Source organism: Dipodomys merriami, unplaced genomic scaffold (genome assembly GCF_024711535.1).
Source record: "Dipodomys merriami isolate MVZ:Mamm:240054 unplaced genomic scaffold, mDipMer1.0.p SCAF_19, whole genome shotgun sequence".
Taxonomy (NCBI): domain Eukaryota; kingdom Metazoa; phylum Chordata; class Mammalia; order Rodentia; family Heteromyidae; genus Dipodomys; species Dipodomys merriami.
The window spans coordinates 2,119,758-2,144,256 of record NW_027203270.1 but is presented as its reverse complement, the minus strand read 5'-3'; the positions used below and the strand labels follow the sequence as shown (position 1 = coordinate 2,144,256).

At 40.1% G+C, this 24,499-nt stretch overlaps 1 protein-coding gene across 1 annotated transcript; it reads right to left on the bottom strand.

The window, feature by feature from the left end:
- Positions 1–2,561: 2,561 nt before the first annotated feature.
- Positions 2,562–16,271, bottom strand: Tmem220 (transmembrane protein 220). The gene is made up of 6 exons (XM_070026952.1): positions 16,172–16,271; positions 15,591–15,620; positions 13,888–13,948; positions 11,218–11,341; positions 10,095–10,154; positions 2,562–4,305 (listed from the first exon to the last, which is right to left on the bottom strand). The coding sequence occupies exons 1-6, from the start codon at positions 16,265–16,267 to the stop codon at positions 4,170–4,172; spliced, it is 507 nt and encodes a 168-aa protein (XP_069883053.1). The 5' UTR covers positions 16,268–16,271; the 3' UTR covers positions 2,562–4,169.
- Positions 16,272–24,499: the final 8,228 nt, after the last annotated feature.

Below are 24,499 nucleotides of genomic sequence, written 5' to 3'. Positions count from 1 at the left end.
AGTAGTATATCCCACACTGAAAGTTAGAAACAGAATAAGCCGGGGGGGGGGGGGAGGGGGCAGACTCCAGTGAGTGAATTTAGTTCTGATAAGGGATTTTATTTGGCATTACTTGAAACATGTTCATGTGAACTCTATAATTTAAAATTCATGATATTAAAAAAAAAGCTCAGGCAAACTTTTTCTGTTCACAATGCAGTGTGAATGAATTTGGGATACTTTTGCTCCAAATACCTATAATAGAACTTTATAGACTATTCTTTTTTGTGTGTGTGAGAAAAGTTACTGTGAAGTAACTTTGAGTGTGGTACCCCTATATCTGTCAGGTCATCCAATCCCATGATTCCAAATGAGGCGCCACTGCAGTCTTGTGCTGTTAGCTAGGTTTATTTACCTGCCGTGTGACACCACGATAGGTAAATGAATTTGTCCTTGATAACTTTTTTTTTTTTTGGGTCCAGTCGTGGGGCCTGAACTCTGGGCCTGGGCGCTATCCCTCAACTCTTCAGCTCAAGGCTAGTGCTCTACCACTTGAGCCACAGCGCCACTTCCGGCTTTTTTCCTTTTGCTTATGTGGTGCTGAGGAATCGAACCCAGGGCCTCAGGCATGCAAGGCAAGCGCTCTACCACTGAGCCACCTTCCCAGCCCCCTTGTCCTTGATAACTTTTATAACTATGGGGCATGTTTAACTCAGTTGGTATATGTGCTGAGTTACCTTCAGAAACAACCCATGGCAAATGGAGACTGTAGAGAAAATTTGATTTGAGCCTAAAAAAAAAATGAAAAAAATACCAGTCAATGTGAATGTGCCTGTTGGGAACCAGTATGCACTACTTGGTGGCTTGCAACATGAATTTGTTCTTTGATAGTTCTAAGGGTGGTAAGTCTGAAACCAGTGAGCTAAAAAACTGAGCTATTGGCATGGCTATATTCCTTCAGGAAGCTTGAAGCAGAGTCCTTTTCCTTGCCCTTTCCAGGCTTTGGAAATCTGGAAACTCCTATTTTGCAGCATAAGGTATCGGTTTCCAAGGATTATGACCTACATGTTTTTGAACACTGGTACTCAGCTAGCCAAAGAGATGACTAATGTCCTTCTATACTCATAGAACTTTCCATAAGGGAGAGACATGCACAGATACAAATGTGTGAAACTGAATGCCATACAAAAATGTGGGAGGAACACATTATGTTTGAGGGGACTGGAGATGATAAGAAAATGGAATAAATGGAGAAAAGCATTTCATGTTGAATAACAAGAGCACCAAAGACCAGCTAAATTTAGGAATGACTAGCAGTGTTATGAATGTCCACTAGAAAGGTCTTGGGGCCTGGCAGAAAAGGATAGAGTAGGACCATATCATGAAGAGCCTTGAGTAATGGCATATACATACAAAAAGTACATGCCATTTCCCTGATAAGGTGACTTCAGAAGCCACTGTCACAAAGACAAAACAATACATACCTTCTGTAATAAACATACACTACTTACTGTTTTATTGAACTATAAAGAGACAGATTATCACTCATCTTCATTCTCTTGATCTATGGTAGGCACTAACTCAATGCTTCAGAATTTCCTAATTCTGATGAAATGGTATCTGACCAGAGTTGGCTTGATTATAGCATATGTAGAAAAGTTACCATTCAGATACCCATCTGAAATATGTGAACCACATTAAAAATTTTAAACATTCTAGCAGTCATATTTTAAGAAGTAAACAATTTAAGATTAAGTAGAACAAAAACCCAGTGCACCTGTTAAGAGTTGTCACTCTATTATCATGGGAACCAGTTTTCATTAAACTTGAAGCAGTTATGACACGGCAGTGTTTTGGTTCAGACACCTGTTCACAGAAAAGCATGATGGGAAAGTATTTCCTGACTTGAGTGTGTTCCTTTTTAAATGTGAATTTTTATTTCTTTTTAATTATTTTAAAATATTTAAGCCTTTTTCTTGATCTTTATGATCGTGTAGATTGGGGTTGGGAGGGATGAAGGGCAAGTGAGTCTAAAGATAATGAAATAATCAGTGCTGAAATAATTTTCCCATCATCCTTTGTTCTGAGCATTCTCTCAGATATCCTTTAAGATATCCTTTAAGATACCCTTTAAGATATCCATCTTTTTCTTTTTAAAAACCAGACATGCATGTGAGAACTTTCATTGTATAAAAAGTTCCACAGGCCACTCTCTCTGCTCTCTCTCCTCTTTTCTAGCTCTTTCTCAGCTCTTTCCTTCTCTTTCCCAGCTCCCTTCTCTCTCTGCTCCTTTCTAGCTCTTTTCTAGCTCTTTTCTCTCTTTTCTCTCTTTCCTCTCTTTCCCAGCTCTCCCAGCTCTCTTTCCCAGGCCTTTCCCCACCGCGTGGAGGACCAAGATGGCCTAGTGCCAGCCGTAATGATTAATAAACCTACCCCTTACCTGGAAAAAAAAAAAAAGTTCCACAGGTCAGTGAGTTTAGAGGAAAATGAGTATTTGGTCCCCTCAAAAAAATAAGAATAATCAAGATTTTAGGGCTTTTATTATTTTCTTTTGTAATTGTATAAAAATGGAGAAAGAAAAAGAATTTTAATATGAAGACATTTTTTGCTATAATCATTAATTTTAGAGACATTGTTAGTGTGTGTGCATAGTCCATTTTCCACATCTTTCCTCAAGTATCTTCTATTTTTATCATGAATTCCCTTTTAAACAACTGTAGGTTATTTAAAATAAATTTCTATAACTTAATGAAAAAAGTAAATAGCAACAAACTTGATTTTAATCATTTATTTAACCCAACATATCAAAATATTGGCATTTCACTATGTAATTAATATAAAAATATTTTACTATTTGTATAACATTTAAAAAACCTACTGTGTGTTTTACACTCATAGCCCATCCATTTGGACACTTAATTTGTTATTGTAAAAATTTAATATGGATTTAGATCTCCAAATTTGCATCTGAAAAAGATTCATGTACCCATGTTGTTCCTAGCATACTTAAAATGTTTTCTAAGGATTGAAAAATCAATTTTTAAATTAGAATGAAAAAATTTTAAGAATACCCAGTGCCAGTGGCTCTTGCATATACTCTTATCTATTCAAGGGACTGAAATGTGGAGAACTGAAGTTCAAAGCCAATTCTGGAAGATTTCCAATTAACAAGCAAAATGCCAGACTGCAAGCATGGCTCAGCCATGAGCAATAAGCTAGCTAGAGCACAAGGCTTTGAATTCAAGCCCCAGAACTGGTGCATGCGTGCACACACAGATATACACACTTAAAAATTACTTCTCAATCACCCTCGCTGCATTTCAAGTGCTCAATAGCAATTTAACTCAGTAGATAGTGGTGCCATACTGGAGAGTATAACCCTAAAATAATCTCCTTCCTAAGGTCACTTTTGACATCCAATTATAAACATGGCTTTTGGCCTTATTTATCATTTAGAATAGAATATATGAGTAACTAATATTCTCTATTTCTTTCTTAATTGGTTCCAAATTCCTTTTCTCCATCCAACTTTTTCAAGTCATGACTATTCCTTTGGTTTCTTTTGAGTTCTCATCTAGTTCATGTACTCACCCATTCAGTATAATGAGATTAGTTCAGTGACATAGTCCTTTCTGACTCTACATCAGCTGCAAAATAGTGCCCAAACGCTAGTCCCTTGATTTTAATGACATGTGGTCCTTTGTACTCTACAAGCACTTGATATATTCTAAGTGCCTTTGGTTGTAGTGACTAAGTATGTAGGCAATCTGACACTAATGTTATAGATAAGGAAATATCAGGAGGTTTATATATTTGCCCAATCAACATGGGCAGTGGTAAAGTGAATTACAACTCCATTAGCTTTGCCACTACACTACAGGCACAATATTCTTCAGAAAAAAGGCTTCCAGAGATTGATAGACTCCACTTCTCTTATTTGTCTCATTCAATCTTACATTGCAGGGTAGACAGCTTTAAATATTTATTTTTTGTTTTTGCTTTTGTGGTAGCATTGGGGTTTGCTAGATAAGCACTTTATCAGCTCCATTCCACAAAAGTTTGTAAGATCTTTAAATCAACCCTACAATTAGCTAAATTTCTTGATCTGAAAAACTGTCCTGTTACCCTAATATGTATATTAAAAAAAGAATTGAAAGTACCAATTCAAAAAATATAATCCTTGAGTTTCTTTAAATGACTGTCTTGCAATGAGTTGGCCAAGTGGCCCTCATCTCTTTGTTTATGTATATGTAGACCCATGAAATCAATGGGAGAAGAGCAATTGTAATGGCCATCACCAAATGAATTCTTCCACCAACTGGATTCCTGTAAAGACATATGAAAACTATTATAAGTAAAAGTCTGCTAAGATCATAGATTACTTTGGAAGCAAGTACAAATATTGAATTGTTAAAGCATAAGATGACATTTTAATGTTTTTCTATCAAAATATTACTTACCTGTAGAAAATCCTTCCATTTAAATCTTTGTTGTCTGTGTTGCAAATATCTTATCCTACCTAATGATGTCTGTAAGGTATCTATAATGTCTATTTCAGGATTTAATTTGTTAATGTTTTCTTTAGATTTTTCCATCTGTGATCATGATTATGATCACTATGTAATAATCCCCCCATCCTTTTAAGTGCTCTTGGCAAGTTTTGTCCTCATCAGTGAATCAGAAAGTGTGACTTCTTTTCCTGTTCCTAGAAGTGTTTGTTGATGGCTGGCATCATTTCTTTCTTAAGTGTTAGATTTCTCCAGCTGTGCTCTCTAGGCCTAGAGTTTTCTTTTGGGGAAAATTTAATTATAGACTTTATTTAAGAAGAAAAGGCTGGAAATTAATGAGTTTAGAGTCCATAAAGATATGTATTCTCTATTTCAAGAAATTAGGAACAAAGCAGCAAGTTAAACAGAAACAGGAAGATAAAAGCAGAAATTAGTGAAATAAAAATTAATATAAAAATAAGAGAATTGATAAGGCCAAATATAGTCTTTAAAATGATTTATAGCACCAAGTCCTTTGTTTCAAATAGTTTTTGTATTCTCAATCGAATTTTAAAAAGAATTTGTTCCCTTGATAAAAATGTTCAAATTTAATATCATAAAGTTGTCCAAAGTGTCCCCTTAGGATTCTTTAGTTTCAGTACTGGGGCTTGAACTAAGGACCTCAAGCTCTCTCTTTACTGACACTCTACCACTTGAGCCATAGCTCCAATTCCAGCTTTTTGCTGATTAATGAGATAAGAGGTTTGGCTTTTTCTGCCCAGGCTGGCTTCCAACCTTGATCCTCAGATCTCAGCCTCTGGAGAAGCTCTCAAGAGGATTCTGCTATTATGTTTATCTTCTTTTCTACTTTGAGTTTAACTTGCTTTTTCCACCCACCTTTATTTATTTCTTTTCAATTTTGACAGTACTAGGGCTTGAACTCAAAGCCTTGTCCTTGCTTGGCAGGTACCTAGTGACCACCTGAATCAGCTTTTCCTGTTGTGATGCAACTCATAAAACTGAGTGGCCTGGAACTGTGATTTCCCCCAGTCTTTACTCCCTAGGATTAAAGGTATGATCTACTAGTGCCTGGCTTTTTCCTAACTTCTTAGAAGCTTAACTCATTAAATTTGGCCTCTCTCTCTCCTCTCTCCTCTCTCTCTCTCTCTCTCTCTCTCTCTCTCTCTCTCTCTCTCTCTCTCTCTCTCTCTCACACACACACACACACACACATAGCTATATATAAAGCTTTTAAGCATGATTTTTAGTGGCATCCCACAAATTTTGGTATGTAATACTTTACTAATTCTGTACAAAACATGTTAATCTCCATTGTGATTCATTCTCTGTTCCAAACATTATTTGAAACTGTATTTCCTAACTTCCATAAGTACAGAAATCACCTAATTATGGTTAGTAGTTAATAGCTTAATTGCACTGTGATAAAAAAATCATCACAGGATTTGAAATCTATAGTCTTGAAACCTATAGTCCTTTGCAATGTGTGGGGACTTACGTTTTTTAATATTAAACATGTATTAATAAGAACATGAATTCTACCATTCATATTCAGATGGTCTAACAATGTCCATTAGGCCAAATTTCTTATGGTGTGGTTCAAGTCTTATATTTTTATTTTTTGTCTTCTTGCTATATTAAAGAATAAGAGAAATACTTTAATGTCTTCCACAATAACTAGAGTGAAAAGTTTTTACCTCTCAAATTTTATGGTATAAGTTTTAGCTATGTTGTTAGGCACATAAAATTTAGAATATGTCAAAAAACGAACTTTACAACTTTGGTGGGGGGGGGGAGATGGGAGGGCAGGGATGGTAAGGGGAAACAAAGGAGGAGGCAACAATGCTTGGTAAGAAACATACTCACTTCCTTGCCCATGTAATTGTAACCCCTCTGTATGGTATTTTCACAATAAAAAATTAATAAAAAATTAGAACTGTTATATCTTTTTGATGAATAGAAATGGTCATTAAAAAGTGTCTTTCTTTGGCATCCTAAGTGGACTTCTTAATAAGTAGTGCTTAGATGACTAGGTAACTATGGAAAAAGATAATATTGACTCTCTTATTCCTTATTCATGTCATTACCTCGGGTTTATCTATAAGGAATTTTGTTGTTTTGGCTATACCGGGGATTGAACCCAGAACCTTGAACATAGGCAACTACTTTACCACTGAGCTACACCCTCAGCCCAATTCTGAAGATTTAAATGTAAAACTGAAACCACACATATATTACAAGAAAATTTATGTCAGTCTCTTTATAGTGTGAAGGGAAGTATGTTTTCACACGAGTGGTTCTAAATGAAGAATCAACAAGGATGATCAAAATTGCCTTAATGAATATAACAAAATAAAAACTTGCCCATGGTAAAGTGAAAACAATAACAAATTGCACAAGAAAGTAGTTCTGGACTTATAACCAAGGGTTAATTGCCCAGGCATATAAAGTTCTTCTAAAGATAAATAATACTAAATCTGACAATTGAATTTCAGGCATATAAAGTTCTTCTAAAGATAAATAACACTAAATCTGACAATTAAATTTAACTATATCCTGGAGATGGACCAATGTTTCAGAGAAAAAGAAATATAAGCTGGGTATGATAGGTATGCCTGCAATCCTGGCTAGTTGGGAGGAAGGAGTGGGGTAGATGATTTGAAGCGAACCTAGGCAAGAAGTGCAAGCAAGAGATGCCATAAAAGTGCAGGGGACTGGGCTCAGTGATAGAATGCTTGCTTTGCATGCATGAGGCCCTGGGTTTGATTCCTCAGCACCACATAAGCCGAAAAAGCTGGAGGTGGTACTATGACTCAAGCGGTAGAGCACTAGCCTTGAGCTAAAGAGCTGAGGGACAGCACCCAGGTTCAGAGTTCAGGCCCCACAACTGACCCCCTCCCCCCCCCAAAAAAACAAAAAACAAAAGTGCAGGGGACCCAATTTTATCTCAAGCAATAAAACACTAAATGTGGTGTTGCACACCTGTCATCCCAGCTACATGGGAAGTGTAAATTAGAGGATCACAGTCCATGCCAGTCTAGACATGAAGATAAGATCCTATCTCAATTATAATCAAAGCAAAAAGGCGTGGAGGTGTGGCTCAAGTGTCTTTAATCTCTCTTCTTTCTTGGATGGGGATTGGACACAAGGGCTTAAACATGCTAGGCAGGTGCTCTACCACTAAGCTACATTCCTAGCCCTTAAGTTTGCTCTTAATAAGACCAATTAAATCAAAAGTCTATCCCCTTCTCAACTATCCAATTAGTAAAAGTTCAAAATTTTAACAATATGTTCTATTGGCTAGGGCCTAGGGAAAGTCACGCTTATTGATGGCTAGAGTTAATACAAAACACACAGCAATCCCTGTGGAGGAGAGTCTGAGGAAGCACAGTGAAATATTAATGATGCAATTATACTTTGATCCAGCAATCCCAAAGCCATACTTCTAAAACCATTAGATATATGTAGAAGGTTATTAATTGCAGCGCTATTTTTAATGGCAAAATCGTGGATATAATCTAAACAGAGCCATGGAATAAGAAAGGCTTTGTATATTATAATGAGCTCTAAGACATAGGTCAGAAAGCCTAGGTACACTGCTTACAGCTCACTACCACTCATCTATGGTAGGCAGGAATTAATACATATGTTTCTATTTGTTGCACTGAAAATCCATGGGATAAGCTATAAAACTGAAAAGAGCTCACATATAGGGAAAGGATTTAGGATTCAATAAAGAAGTTAGGGCTTAAGAGCAAAGAGACAAACAGTACATGGTCTCCCTGATAAGTGGATGCTAAATCTAAAATGTTAGGTGATACAACAAAACTAACAGGACTTAAGAAACAAAGAACTCCCACTCATCTGGTCAAACCACTACTAAATATCCCCATGCTGCTGATCACATGTATGGTGTATACACCGTTATATGTTATAGACTGTGATAGACAATTTGCTCCAGGAAAGTTAGAATGAACTTGTGACTTAAAATGAGCATCATTATTCCACAATACTGTAAAATTTGGGAAATTATGTAATCACTTAATCACAATTAAAAAAAAAAAAAGAACCTCGGGGAAGGTAGGGAGGGAAGGGATGGTAGAGGGAAAACAATGGAGGGGGTAACAATGCTCAATAGGAAGTGTACTCATTATCTTATTCATGTAACTGTAACCCTCTGTATAGTATCTTTACAATAAAAAATTAAAAAAAAGAAGTTAGGGCTTTTTTCCCAAATATGTCTTATTTTATAGATTTGACTAGGAAGCCATGTAGACATTGTACACAATTATTAAAAATGAGTACATTTTAAATAAAATGATACCTAAAATATGAATGCATGAGTGTGTGTGTGTGCACAGTATATACCACAGGCTGGCCTAGAACTCATGATCTTCCTGCCTCCTAATGACAGGAGATTACAGGCATGAAGCACCACACACAGATAATACATTTCTACCTTTTGACATTTGGTATTTCTATATTTGTATATCAAAGATTGTCTTCTATGAACAGTGGAGATTTGGATTTTAAGTCTCGGTGCATTTTGGAAAGTTTTGACTCTTAACCAGAATATCTGGTAAACTTTTGACATAATTTCTGGTGTATCTGGATTTTTCATCTCTATCTTAACATGTGCTTCCAATTTGTGCCACTTGCCTCCTACTTCCCATTTTTGTACTATCTTCTCTATTCATTTCCTATTCTCTTAGTGCTATGCGAAAGACGACAACATCTGTACTTTAACTCTTCTTAGACAATCCAAGATCTATAAAAAACTTAACTCCATTTATACCCTTCAAACATACATCCTACTCTTGTTATGTATTTTTATTCTAGATTTTTAAACTCAATGAAACATCGCTACTATTGTTTTGTTAATATCCATTTTATATGTATCTTACATGTTTGTATTTTCCTTGCTTTTCCTTCTTTTTTTTCATTTTATTTATTTTTTTATTGTGAAAATACTATACAGAGGGGTTACAATTACAAGGGCAAGACAATGAGTACATTACTTATCAAGCATTGTAGCCTCTTCTTTTGTTTCCCCTTCTCATCCCTTCCCATCCTCCCCCAGTCCCCCCCCCCGCCCAATCCTCCCCGCTCCCCCTGTTCCCCACTTTTCCTTCTTTTCTGAAGTTTCTGTCTGAGATGACTGTTTCCTTGAAGAACACACACTACACATGGGGTTCATGAACATACAAATGATCTGTCAGTCACTTCCCTTATGAAAAGGTAAGATTAGGGTAGAAAGATTTTCTTTAAAGATTATTGTTCACATACATGTCTAAATTTTCTCTTGAAGCCAAGTATTGCTGGCTCATGCCTATAATCCTAGCTACCTAGGAAGTAGGGATCTGAGGATCACGGTTAAAAGCCAGCTTGGCAGACAAATACAAGAGAGTCTTATCTCCCACTGACCAGCAAAATTCCAGAACTAGGAGTGTAATATAAGTGGTAGAGCACCAGCCTTGAGAAAAAAAGCTAAAGGAGAGATTGAAACCCTGAGTTCAAGCCCCAGTTCCAGTACATTAAAAAAAATTCACTTGCTACCTGATTTTACCAACCTTGGGGTCACCTGATTTGAATGGAAGGTTGAAAACTTACTTTGCTGAGCTGTGACATAGCCCCATCCATGCTGTGATGATCACCAGGCCAGACAGCTCCCTGGAAAACAGTTTCACATTTCATGATGTGAAGTGCCTGCACCTTACTCCCTTACCACTACGGGGAAAAGTACAACCAAGAAAACAAGCCCAGATAAATTTCATTATCTCTACTTGTCTGAGACCTCAGTGTTAGGCAGGATGAGCTCAAATCTGTATACATTTTTAGTAGTAGTTGGAGCCTGAAGGGAGATGCATAGTTTGTAGTAAGAATCAGATTACTGTTGTAGTGCATATGTGCTTCTGGATATGTGTTTAAAAGCACATGACTTTTACATAGGATTAAAAGCAAAAAACAACAATCATCTTCTGTCAGTGCCACTGAAGGTCCTACTTGAAGCTCACCATACTAATTCCCGGGCTTAAATTGGAGGCATTCAACCTGTTTGGTTTATATCCCATATACAGTCCTAGCCAGGTTGACTCTCTAGTTTCCCACAGATGACAAAGCACACCTTAGTACTGATGACTATTTCATAAGTTGGACTTGGAAAATAGCAGGGGGTAGAAAAGAAAGTAAATAGTCTCTCAGTAAGGCCAAGAGTCAAGGGTAGGAGGAGGAAAAGGAAGAGGTAGTAACAGGAGAGTAAAGGTTCATGGTGATCGGAGGAGATGACATGTGACACAGGAGGGTGAGCCTGGCAGAGGTGGTTATAAAATATTGACCTCAGAGGCAGCTGTTCACATTTGAGGACTTTGACTTAGCCAGAGGTGAATGGAAATGCTGACAGAGTTACTACTATCTTAGTAGAGGTTTAGGTCACTGTGTTGTACCTTGGCTTTGTTACAGGGAGGTCAAGGTCCAGCTGCCTACAGTAATAGAATGGAATAGGTAATGACTTTGGGTGTAGGTAATCATGGAATCTGATAGGTGGGTTTTGAATCCTGACCCCATCATTTCCTCAGTTTCTTCAGCTTACTGAAGACGTGTTACTTTCCTTGCTTCTCGTGGTACAGTTGGGGTAGTTAAATCATCACTGTGCACAGTTAAACTGGCATTACAAAGAAATAAAGGGTTTCTTGGTTTCACCCTACCCATCCAAAGAGCAAAAGTTACTGCTCACCTGCCTTCTTCTTCATGTAAGATGTTCTGTTGTGAGTGAATCAGGAGATGGTACGCCAAACCTACAGCCCACGCCATACAAAACACCATGTGTATTGCAGAGATGCTCTTCCAAATAAAGTTCCCTACAAATACAAATCTTGATGCTATTAGTCACTGGAACACAACCAGAAACAATCTCTTAGTACCTGTCATGTCATAAACTGCTTTCAGGAAAGAGATTCCAAAGAGACAACATAGAGGTTATAATGTGCATTACCTATAAACTTCACTGAAAAAATTGTTTTTGGTTGTCTAGCATTTCCCATTTCCATGAGTAGTATCATTATTTTCTTTATGAGACTTACCCTTTCCACACCTCTTGTTCTATGTGGTCCATGATTTGATGCCATGATTTGTCTCAAGGCCAATAGATAGTGAACCAAGGCCAATAACTCACTTCTGGGCCTTTGGTAGTGAAGAAATGGGAGTCTCTTTTGTTGAGCATTGTTCTGTGAACTTGGAGCTGCACGGAGCACCAAGAATTACCCTGTGGAGCCTAGGAGTAAAGTGAGGGCAGCAAATGGTAGAAATAAGAGGTAGAGAGAAGTCTTGGGTGAGTCTAGTGCCTACAGGCAGCATCACCCATAACTTTTTTTCAGTGAACATCACCAGTTTAATTACTTCTTAGTTGATAGCATATTTTAGATTATTTCTGTCTGGACTGTAATTGATGAAGCCCTAACTCATCCACTTTAAGGATGAAGATAAGAAATTAAGGGTCCTAAAAAAGGAGCCAAGGTATATAAGGAACTAGAATTTTCCCCATGAAGGTGAGAATCATCCAAAAGCCATTGGGAACATTCAAGCCCTCTTAGTAGAAGCTGTTTTAAAGAAAGTGAAGAATAATCTTTCAGGATTGACAGTCCTCATCAAAAGGAGTATTTTTTTCTAACAGACAGTGTTCTAGTTATAAAAGTGTTCAGTCTAAGAGTTTTTGTGTTTTTGTGTCTTTGTGCTGGTAACAGGCTGAACTCAGGGTCTCACACTCTTACTCAGCTATGGCTGGTGCTTTACTTCTTGAACATACCTCAATTTCTGGGTTTTGAGTGACTTATTATAGATTAAGATTCCCACATATTTTTTTTCCTCCAGGCTGGCTTTGAATTGGGATCTTCAAATCTTAGTCTCCTGAGTAGCTTGGGTTATAGAAGTAAGCCCCCAGCACCTGACTCAACCTAAAGTTTGTTGAGAATTTCTCAGGACTATGAAAGGTAAGATCCTGTTTTCCCCAACACTTGGTCACTTGTATGCAAATAAACCAGTTATTTTAATTGAGCTCTTTATGTGTATACTCACTGGGAGATTTTTGTAAGAGGTTAAAAAAAAAAAAAGGCACAGATGCCGGGCACTGGTGGATCAGGCCTGAAGTCCTAGCTACTCAGGAGGCTGAGATCTGAGGATTGCAGTTCAAAACCAGCTTGGGCAGGAAAGCCCATACGACTCTTATCTCCAATGAGCCACCAGAAAACAGGGAGTAGCACTGTGGCTCAATTGGTAGAGTGTTCACCTTAAACTGAAAAGCTCAGGAACAGAGTCCAGGCCCAGAGTTCAAGCTCCCTGACCAATAACAATAACAAAAGAGGCACAGAGTACAGAATAAACATACACACAAGACTGCTTTACAGGCATTCAGTTATTCAGCAACCATCAAGTACCTACTATATGCCTGGTCACTCAAGCACAGAGTGAATACTTGTGTCCACCTCACATAGATAAATTGAAATCCTAACCCTAAGGTGATAGTACTATGAGATACTACCTTTGGGGGGCGGTAAGCAGTTCATCTGAATGGAACACTCGTGAATTAGATTAGTGCCCAGGAAAGAGGCCTGAGAAATCTCTGTGTGTCCTCTACTGTTGGGGGAGAACACACAGCAAAAGGGCTGTCTCTGATGGAAGCAGTCCTTCATCAGAGGCCAAACTTGCTGATGACTTGATCTTGGACTTCCCAGCCTCCAGAACTGGAAGAAATCCATCTCTCTTGTTTATAAACCTCCCAGTCTATGATATTTTCTGTAACAGCAATTTAAATGGATTAAGGCACATGTAAGCTAAAGTCATACAAAGATGCATGGGCTATAATTCTGCTCAAGAGAGATTTATAGCTTAGTGAGAAATGGATATAAAAGTATGCAATGCATTGCTGTAGATTTTATGATAGTATACTAAGATTTGTTATTGACATTATAGACAGATTCTATTCACAAGTGGCAATTCAGACACATAGATTTTAAATAAATTCAAAATAAGAAAGAAATTAAGGTGTGTGGTATTGCTTTAAGAAAACTTTGCAAAGAATTATAAATAATAAATATGTACTATGTATCAATTGCCACTGAGTTTAGTGGCTTAAGAAATCAATGCAATGGCTAAAACCCTTCTCTCTTATGGGCTAACCTGTACAGCAGATTCCATATCAGCCTTTGAAGTCCTGGATCCAAATTAGTAAGTATAACAAGTCCTTCCTAAAGATGAGTCAGGATGATTTGGAGTAGAATGAACTCCTCTTATAATCAGAAATTAGAAGCAGTGCTTTATAGAGTCCTGGGAGTTGGGTAGGCAGGTTCTCAGGAATTATCCTAAGGAAATCTGATTTGGTGGCTATCCATTCAGAATTCAAGGTTCATACCTGTGACAAGAGGGTTCAATCCAACAAGCAGAGTCAGTACTGCAGGTATCATGTATACCACCTGTAAGCAAAAAGAGAAGAAATACCTGGGTTAAGAAGTATGTCAAGATGCATGATGTGTGGAGATATCCAGAAAGTAAAGAAAGTTGACATCAGTTGTCATCAAGCTCCATGATTTTCTTTTAGGTTTTAGTAACCTTTTATGAAGTAGCTACCTTTTCTTATATAACTTGATCACCATGCCAGCTTGGATTCTTGCCTGCTTCCCTCCTAAATAGTCAAGTAAACTAATTGTATCATGGTGCTCACTTACAATGTTTAGTTTAATTCAACACACAGCCATTGAGGACCATGCAGCTATTCCTAATACTACCATGCAGCTATTCCTAATACTACCCTTGTCTACCAGCTATTACCATAGCTGTTACCTGAGATCATGTGGGCCACAGTGCTGAGGAAGAGATGATTGGGTGTGATTCAGGGGCATGACAGGCAATGCCAGAGTGTGATACTACTGCACTAAAAAATTCCCCCCAAACCTAACTAGAATTTCTCATTATAATTTCCACTGTTTTCACTTGTTGTTCATTCACGCAGTCAATATAATCCCAAAGCCTAAGCATTATCTCCTCTATGACACTGTGCAGTCTTGTGCATCTGTGTTGAAAGAAACTGGGGACAAAGCTGGTTGCTAGTGTCTTATGCCTGTAATCCTAGCTACTCAGGAATTCAGATCTGAGGATCACAGTTTGAGGTCAGCTTGGGCAAAAAAGCTTGTAAGCCTCTTATCTCCAATTAACCAGTAAAAAGCTGGAAATAGATGTGGCTCAAATGGTAGGTGTTAGTCTTGAGCATTAGGCTAAGAACATGAGGACCTAAGTTCAAGCCCCCAGTATACACACACACACACACACACACACACACACACACACACACACACACACACACACACACACACACACACACACACACACACACACACACACACACAACTGCAAAATTCAAATGTCTCAAGACATTTACGGGACAATCCCCTCCAAAGGGCTCGAGTCACAGCAGTGATGAACATTGTAGGTTTTATGGGCTTTAGTTGGTTTCTTAAAAATAACTCTGAATCAACAGAACCATTAACCTTAAGCCTGCCTTTGCCTACTCAACTGTTTGCTAGAGTTTCTAGCTAGAAACTCAGGAGGAAGGTTTGGTTGATAGAACACTCCAGAACAGCATCCTCAGTTATGACATCTATTCAAAGAGAATATGTGACTGCTCCTTGGTAGCCATGGACAATTGGTTCCTTCACTGCACCTGCCCACTGAGGATACTAAACTCTAAGGATGCTCAAATATTTGCATAATAACCTACACACTTCCTTCTTATGATTGCTATCATGGTTAGCGATAATGCATGTTAAATGTTCAGCACACTGAGGCATTGAGAAAATGATAGGACTCATAAGTGTGGTATGATTAAGGGATGAGGATTGTTGGCGTTTCAACAGGAAGAACTATCTCTGGAAAGTTTAGCAGTTACACACATAAACACACATTGTATTAGGAAATAAAGGTTTGATGTTTTAAGTTTTTCCAGCACATGAAGCAGGAGGAGAGGCAACCTGATCAACCTGTGTGATTTGTGCACTTTACACAACTCTACCAAATTAGGGGGCCATTTTTTTTTTAAATTTGAAAGAGGCCCCTACTCACCACCCACAGCTCTGCATCTGGATCGTTGACCTGGAACACGAAAACATCACCGTGTTAGTTGGACATCTGGATCATTGACCTGGAACACGAAAACATCACCGTGTTAGTGGACATCTGTTCCATTTTCTAGGTTTGGTTTAGCTCTTTCTCTTCATTTGCAAATAGCCAGACGCTGCAACATTCATAGTCTAGCAACTCTGGACTGCTGGGCTCCAGACTGAATGCAGCAGGTGGCTCTAACACACCCACAGACCCCCCCCTCTGCCCCCCAAGAATTGCCTCAAACTCCTGAATGGGTGCGTTCTAAGGGCTCTAAGGACGATCCCACAAGCAGACCAGACAGGATGAGGTCAGGCATGATCGGAAAGGGTTTTGCTCCGGGTCTCCCCGTCTCCCCTCAGGCCGAAGGGCCGGGCAGCTGCCCTCACGGTCCCATGGGAAGTGACAGAGTGGCAGCCTGGGGTTCCCCAAAACGTACCCCCACTGCTGGTCCTCCCGGCACCCCGAACGCCCCTGCGGCCCCGCAGCCAGGCACCGCAGCCGGGCCTGGAGTCCCCCGGCCGCGCGCCAGCCCAGCTGACCTGCACGAAGGCGGCCAGCGCGAAGAAGGCGGCCATGAGCGCGTTGCAGGCCCGCCACAGTGCGCGCGCCCCGGGCACTGCCGCCTGAGGCGCCATGGCTCTGGAATCCGCCCGGGAAGAGACCAGGGGATGGGACGGGGGCGTGGCCGGACACAGGGGGCGTGGCCTTTGAGTCGGGGGCGTGGTTTTTGGACGTGACCTCGGGCCCGGAGCTAGGGCCAGGGGCGGGGTCTGGCGGGACGTGGGGGGAGCGAGGCTCGGGGCGGGGCCTCGGGGGCGGGGCCTGGCTTCTGTTGGCCTTCTCGCGTTCTCGTCGGTCTTTACTTCAGTGGCTCATTTGGCATCCTCTCCAGATGACCTCACTACCTTGAGGTGACTTAACCCTCGCCAAAGCTGTGGCCCTAGGCCTCACTCTGCAGCTGTATCCAGACTTCCCCAAGGGCGAGAAGCGTGTCACAGGTGGGGAAAGCGACTTTCACAGGGCCTAGAGGTGGGATTCCGCGGTGGTTGGTGGAAGGAAGGCCTGTTTGAACCTGGCCAGGTCTAGATCCAAAGCCCTGTTCCACCTAGGCTAAGGTTACCTTCCTCACATGAAAATGAACCCAAGGAAATGAAAAGAAAGAGAAAGGGAAAAGCAAAGGAGAAAAACGAGGCGTCTGTATATGTTTTTCTGGTTAGTATTTATGCATTTCTTTCCCAGAGCTCAGGAACTTTCAAAGGCCTGTAAGCATTATGGTAATTTCTAGAGAGATGCCAGTTACATCAACATCCGATATGGTTCACAGCTTCTGTACAGACAGCCTCATTTATCTTCAGGGCTTTTATTATAAAAGGTATTTACATATTATACATATTTACAATTCTCCCTCACCAGCAAAACCAACAAAATTTCCAACACACGTTGCTCATGAATTTCTTATGAACGAAAAGACACTGAAATATTCACTGTTCTCTCTCACTTGTTACAGTCTTTTTTCATTTTGTAATTTACCCATCTGATGAATTCCTCTCTGGGCTCATTTACACATCCATAGAACTCATCATTTTTGCCCTTAAAGAGTCTTTATTGCTTCAAATCATAAGCTTGGGTGCCTGTCCCCCTTTCGTTTTAGCTGAATCTCCTCAAACTGTGTAGAAGAATCTTTCTTCCTGTTTAGTTCCATCCCTCTCAGAGAAATACTCAATTTTAAGAATGTCTGGGGCAAGATGTAGATTTTCCAATTTGGCTAGATGGGAGGCCTAGGTAGAGTATTGCCATCAGAGGTTGGCACTAGAGGAAGCTATCTGGGAAAAAAAATGAACAAATATGGAAAGGACTGGGGGCATAGCTCAAGTGGAAGAGCACTTGTATAGCATGTGTGAGGCTTTGAGTTCCAACAAACAAAAGTGTCTGGCCTGTGGATTTGGTGTGCATATTGGTGACTGGATACATTGGCAGTGGTGTGGCTGGACAGCCTCTGTCTGGAGTTCTGAAAGACTCTTTGGAATACCACCATTAATCAGAACTGAGGATGGGAGACAAGCCACAGTCCCCTCGTGATCCTGTTTATTAAATGAAAAGAGTAAATGGGAGAGGGCTTCTCATGGGCTGGAGTGGGCCCATCCCCTATTCTTTTGTTGAGGTTCTGCCACCATTGTCTCAGAATGTCAATGTATTTGGAACTGAAAATTTTTACAGAGGTGAACATGTCAAAGTGAGGTTCATGAGGGGTGGTGCCTATTTCAACAGACTGGTGTCTGTTGAGAAGAGATGCTAAATACCTATAGGGGTATAACAGGAAGGACCACATGAGGACATAGGAGAAATTTGAAACCGCAAGTCAAGAGAATGGCCACAGAGGAAATCAGACCTGCAGATAGATACCTTGATCCTTGGACTTCAGCCTTTCCATCTGTGAGAAAATGAAATTCTGTTGTGTAAGTCCTGCTCCCAGTTTGTCATGCTTTGTTAATATAGAGAATAATTACAGTACCTATGAAGGAAGAGTGGTTTGAGGTGTTGGTAGGCTGTTGTATGTTCTATAAGCACCTTGGAGTATTCTACTCTTCACTATTGTCTGGGATTTTCAGGGTCACTGCAGCCAGCATTTGGTGTTTTTGCCTAAGAAAGAGTTATTTCTCTTTCTTCTAAGTCCAACTCTTGATTATTGGGGTCATCACTTCCCACTATTAGCACATGTGGAGTACAGGGCCATCTCAGGATTAGGTAAGTGGCCATATATTGACAGTTGTTTTTTTACCCATTCTTCTGATCATTGAAACTGGGTGTCAGAACATGAGTCAATTGCTCAGATTTACTCCTAGGACCTATATTAGTAGGGTTGCTAGATAAAATTAAGTTAAATTTGCATTTCAGGTATAAATGTGTCCCAAATATTGGCTAATTCTGGTAATCCTGGCTGGACTAGAAGGCTGTGGAATGTATAGTGTGATACTGGAGGTATGAGAGAAAGTTTTTCATGGAGAAAGCCTTGCTGAATGTAGAGAAAGCAGAGCTGAGATACCAGAAAGGGTTGGAACCTGCTGATATCACTGGAGGTTTTGCATCTTGCCATGCCTGAAGCTGGGAATTACCATTCCAAGTTTAGTCTCTTTTCTGCCTAAGCCTGTGTGGTCCAGACTTTTGTCAATGGCAACAAAGAACAATGACGTGTCAAGTCACTATTAAGTCCTTGAAATCTTCTAAAGCCTGCTGTTGCAGGTTTGTGCAGACTGTCTAGAAATGGTAGAAGAAAGCAAGCAAGCTCAGGCTAAGAAACAATGAAAACAAATTTAAATGGATCCAGTATGAGTTCTGCTTGAGGAATGATTTTGGTTTTTCTTTTCAATGAAAGACAGTAAGGTTTTGGAAGGAACAAAGGCCTGTCAAAGCTGGCTTCCTTTTGTGGAAAGGATGGTACAAAGAACTTGTCGTGCTAGGCTCTCCCAGCTTGATCAGAGACAACATCATAAAATCAGTCAGAGGCACTGGTGTGAGGGGAGACAGACCAGCTTCTCTGCCAGAACCCAAAGGTAAGGACAGGACATAAACACCTGTCTTCTGAGACAGATGTCTAGGCTAACTGTATAGGGGATGATGTGGGCTGAAAGTCAGTTCACAAGCTCCATTCTCATTTTGCTGTGATTCTACAGTAATAGTTCTAGAGAACTCAGCCCCCACCACACTCTTGTGTGTAGAGAATAGAGAAAGTGTTGATCTGCTGGCTCAACACCAAGCCTGGTGTGTTTCTAGGTGTCTATTGATAGAATGCAGTCTCTTGTAGAGACCGTGTCCAGCATCTGCCTTGCCAGCTATAGTCAGCTCTCTTAGAGTGTGGGGGCAGGGTGGGCAAAATCTGAAACGGAGTCATCACTTGTGAGTGGATCCTGTTCTTAGCTGGGTGTTCTAAGTATGCATGCTGGCGACAATCACAAGATGACATGTTGGAGGAACAGGTACAGGGCTCAGGAGTTCCTGCCTATACTAGTTACTATACCATCTGCCTTCCTGTGCCCGGCAGGTCAACCAACAAGTACCAGGCATTCATCTGTCTAGTCTTTGGTGGCCCCATGTGAAGGAAGTATTGGAGATGATAGCAGTAGCCACAAAGGCTACTTCTAAAGTGTTTCAAACCAGATACAAATGCTACCACCTCAGCAAGGATAGGGACACATTCCTACAAAGCCCATCTAGGTAGCAAAACTTAGTTCCAATGATGAAAAGCTAACTCAGATTCATTGTCAACCAAAGACATCTGCTTCAAAGAATGTTCCTCCCTCCCATGCCTCCTTTGGCCACTGGAAGGAGAGTAAGTTCAGTGTGCCCTTTTCATCAGTGTGAAACTCTCACTGTACTATTTGTTTTATACATTTATTACCCATTCAGTATTTCCTATGCTCAAGCGCTGAGCTCATAACTGAAGATGTGACTAGACATAGACACTCCATCTTTGACCCTGTGAAGTTGATAACAGAAGGCTAAATTACACAAATAATTGGGCAATCAGGCGGGGAACTGTGAAGGAAGAGACAGGGAGTACTGCTGTAGGATGTGCTTAGTAGTTAGGGGGTCTGACTTCTTCTGAGAGGCCTCAGAAAGCTCCCCAAGAGCATCTCAGCTATAAGCTGAGGAGTGAGTAGATGAAAGGGAATCAAGCTCCAGGCAGATTGATGCTGATATGAAGAGGCCTTGGGGCCTGAAAGTCACAGGGCCAGGCAGTGATGGAGGAGTACCAGTGGGGGAAGTGGGGGCTGGCAAGGTACAGGGGTGCTGAAGAGCACTGGGTACTGAGCAGGGGTCACATGTTAAGAGGTCTGCTTGGGCTGTGGTGAAGAGATTGTTAATATGTTTTAAGTTTACCCATTAGGCAATATGCCAAGTACTTTTAAAAACATATATTAACCATTTCATGTTTGCAACAGATCTATTAGATAGATAATATTATCCTCATTTGAAATGGATTGAGAATTAATGCATAGGCTAGCTTCCTCACTGTCTACTTTTATGGGCCTGCATTCTAGCTTGGTTTGCTTGCTGATATCTGGTAATTTACCAGAGCCAGGCTGGCTTTTGACTGATTATTTTGGAGATGGAATCTTTGCACTTTTCTAATTGGGCTGGATTTGGGCTGTGGTCCTTGGATCTCAGCTTTCTGTGTATCTAGGATCAGAGGTGTGAGCTATCACCACCCAATAGAATTTATTTTTGATGTGTACATAAGATAGAAAATTGTACCTATTAATGGGTATTGTGGCAATTTTTTTGGTATAAATGTGTACATTATGCAATTGTGTCAAATATTTGATATTTCTTTTTTAAAAATTTTTTTATTTTTGGGTCCAGTTGTGGGGCCTGAACTCTGGGCCTGGGCGCTATCCCTCAGCTTTCAGCTCAAGGCTAGTGCTCTACCACTTGAACCACAGTGCCATTTCCAGCTTTTTTTCTTTTTGCTTATGTGGTTCTGGGGAATCGAACCCAGGGCCTCATGTATGCAAGGCAAGTGCTCTACCACTGAGCCACCTTCCCAGCCCCAATATTTGATATTTCTTTATGGGAAAACACACTGAATCCTTTCTTCTAGCTTTTTGAGACAAGTCATACACCATCCGTGTCTATAATCGTACTGGGTGACAGCACATTAGAACTTCTTACCTCCTACCTAGCTATCATTTATTGCTCATCAAGCAACCTTTCCCAGCTTCTCTTCACTTACTCCATTAAACCTTAAGAGAAGTAAGTGGGGGTGGATATTGGGCTTTCCCAAGTCCATGGAGATGTCTCCTATGGGTTTATGAAAGTAGCAAGTAGAGCATCTAGTTCTTCCAAGAGGAAGAATAAAAACTATTTTCTTTCTATGAACCCAAGGCACCTAAGGTCTCCTGAAGGTTGCAGGCCTACTTCAACACCATTTTTGCTCACGTCTTAGCTGTTTGAATGACCAGGAAGATTTCCATACATATACTTGTTTTTCCAAGCCAGTTAGGTGAAGCTTTATTTAGAGGCAGAAAGACAAGCCAAGTGACTTTGAAACTAACATCTCAATTTTGACTTTCTGATATAGGGTTAGGCTGTTGGAATTGTGTGTGTCCACAAGATGGCAGACTTCTGCTGTCAATTTGGCCATGTGGAGAAAGGAAGGAGAAGGAAAAAAATAGGTTTGGACCTTCCCTTGGCCCTTTCAGCTTAGAATTTCTAGATGAATATAAAGTTAGAACCAGCCTGAAGTGAAGAAATACAAACAGAACATTGCACAAGGGATATTTTGTGTTCAAACAGAGGGGTTTAAAGGAAAGAGCTAAGCTTAAACTTGTTTGCTGGAATCTTGTTCTAGGAAAATCAGATACACTTGAGAGGAAAAAAAAAATCACTTCTTCTAATGTAGGAATAATTTCAAAAGTGAAATCATGACAATATGTCTCCACTATTGAATATTTAAGTAAAATGGCTGCTACTCTTTTTCCTCTTCTTGACATCCTTGAGAGCCATCCTGGATTTTGCATTTCTAAATCTAAATCTAAATTCCAACTCTCCCTACTAAACCCATAACAACAGGGTGTGAATGACAGGATTAACCATAAAACCCTTCTTTGTATCAGTTCTTTAATACTGTTATAGTAATTCTTTGTGAACTTCTTGGCTCAAGACTAGAGAAATTCTGTCACAGTTCTTGAAGCTGAAAGTCAATGTGTTGGTAAGGGCCTCAACTGTATTGCCCTTTGCAGCTTCTGGTGACATCTGTGGCCACATCATTTCAATGTCTTCCTCTGTCTTCACTTGGCTTTCTCTGTGTTAGTATTTTCTTGTCTTCTGTCTCTTACAAAGAGAATTATCGTTGGCTTTAGGATCACCTGGAAAATCTGGGGGCCTGTGAGTTAATTGCATTGTCAAATGTTTTTCTCTAAGTAGCAAGAAATACTATGAAAAACGGTAATTGGCATTATTCCTGCAATATTTTCCAATCCTCATTGCAATTTTGTATAGTGCAATTACTATGTGGAAACTTTTAGGGATTTTTACTTCCACTTGATGAATATGAATAAGGAAATGGCTAGGTAACTAACCCAAGGTCACCCAGTTAGTGACAGGTGGAACTGAAGTAGAAATCCAGAACTCTCAGGTTATCAAAAGTCCTGGATCCTGATAGCTCAGAACTAGTTAGCTTTAGATGATAAAAGCATTCTTACAAAAGTAAAAACATATCCTAACAAGGAATTCATTAGGGAAGAGCAATTTTCTTTACTTAATAACTATTGCAATCAATAACAAAATGGACAAATGATGGACTATTACATGATATTGCACCCACAAATTGGAGCAATGCTGGTGGCTTATGCCTGTAATTCTAGTTACTCAGGAGGCTGAGAGCTTGGGCAGAAAAGTCTGTAGGACTCTTTTCTCCAACTAACCAGCCAACAGCTGAAGTGGAGTTGGTGGCTCAAGTGGTAGAGCACCAGCCTTGAGTGTAAAAAGCCAAGTGAGAGACAGGGTTCGATGTTCAAACCCCAGTCCTAGTACCAAAAATAAAAACAAAAATCATTATGATGAGTGAAAAGAGCCAGACACGGATGAGCACATGACCATATGACTCTATTTATGAGAAATTCTGTAACAGTCAAAGCCATCCAAGGTGAGATGAATTCGATCAGCAGGGGAGGGGAGTAGTGGGGTAAGAGCTACAGAAAGGTTATGAGGGCACCTGCAGGGATACAGACTGCTTTGCATCATCGGGGAGGGGTCAGTTATTGCATGTGTTTGCATTTGTTCACAAGCAGCATTTGTATACTCAAGTTGCTGATTTCTCTGTTTGCAGAGTGCATCACACAAATAAGTAAATATTGAACTGTAGTTAATGATATGCACACTGAAGTGTTTCATTTCAGAGTAAAGTGTACCAAAGGTTGAGGCTTAAAAATAAGATGGATTGATGGTGGCCAGAGGGAGGTATGGATGGATAGATGTGGGATAAACTGTGTAGATTTGAGTGTGGGAGCTGGGGTGGATGGATACTTATTGCATAGTACTTACTTTGTTCAGTGTTTGGATATTTTCGTAATACAATGTAAAACAAAACATGAGAGGTTGAAAATGTATTTCAAAAGTTGTTAATGTATGTTTTAATCAGTGAGACAATCCAAAGCTCCATGGATAGAAAATTGTTTGTTGTTGCTTTACATTACATAGCACCACCCCCCCCATCAACAGGGATATGTTTCAAGCTCCACAGTAGATTCCTGAAACCCTGGATAGTACCAAACCTTATGCACACTATACTTTTTTTTACATATATGGAGCTATGATAAAATGTGTAACTTAGATGCTAGAAGAGAGCATTAACTAGAGTCATGCATAATGGCTCATGCCTGTAATTCTAGCTACTTAGGAAGCTGAAATCTGAGGATCACAGTTCAAAGCCAGCCTGGGCAGGACAGTCCATGAGACTCTCATCTCTAACTAACCACCCCAAACCCCGAAGTGTAGCTGTGGCTCAAGTGGTAGAGCATAAAAAGCTCAGGGACAGTGCTCAGGCCCTGAGTTCAAGCTCCAGGACCAACACAAACAGAGACAGAGAAGGAGATAGAGACACATAGAGAGAAATAACTGATACCAAAATAATTGCAGACATTTTACTGTAATAGAAATTATGTGATTATGGCTCAAACAGATGATGTTTTCACACTACAGTTTATCAAGATAACAGAAACTGCAGAATAAAGTTGCAGGTGCAGGCGAACTACTAACAGAGAAGAGGCAGGAGTGTAGGACCCCGGTGGGAGGAACTCTTGATGGGACCCAGAAGAGGAGGTAGCTGGTGGGATCCTTTTCATGGTAGAGAGGCTATAGACTAGCAG

Coding starts and splice junctions, on each gene's coding strand:
- Tmem220 (XM_070026952.1), bottom strand. CDS start 16,267: ATGGCGCCTCAGGCGGCAGTGCCCGGGGCGCGCGCACTGTGGCGGGCC. Junction 11,342..13,887: donor ATTGAACCCTCTTGTCACAG/GTATGAACCTTG, acceptor TTGTATTTGTAG/GGAACTTTATTTGGAAGAGC. Junction 4,306..10,094: donor CTATGTCACAGCTCAGCAAA/GTAAGTTTTCAA, acceptor ATGTCTTTACAG/GAATCCAGTTGGTGGAAGAA.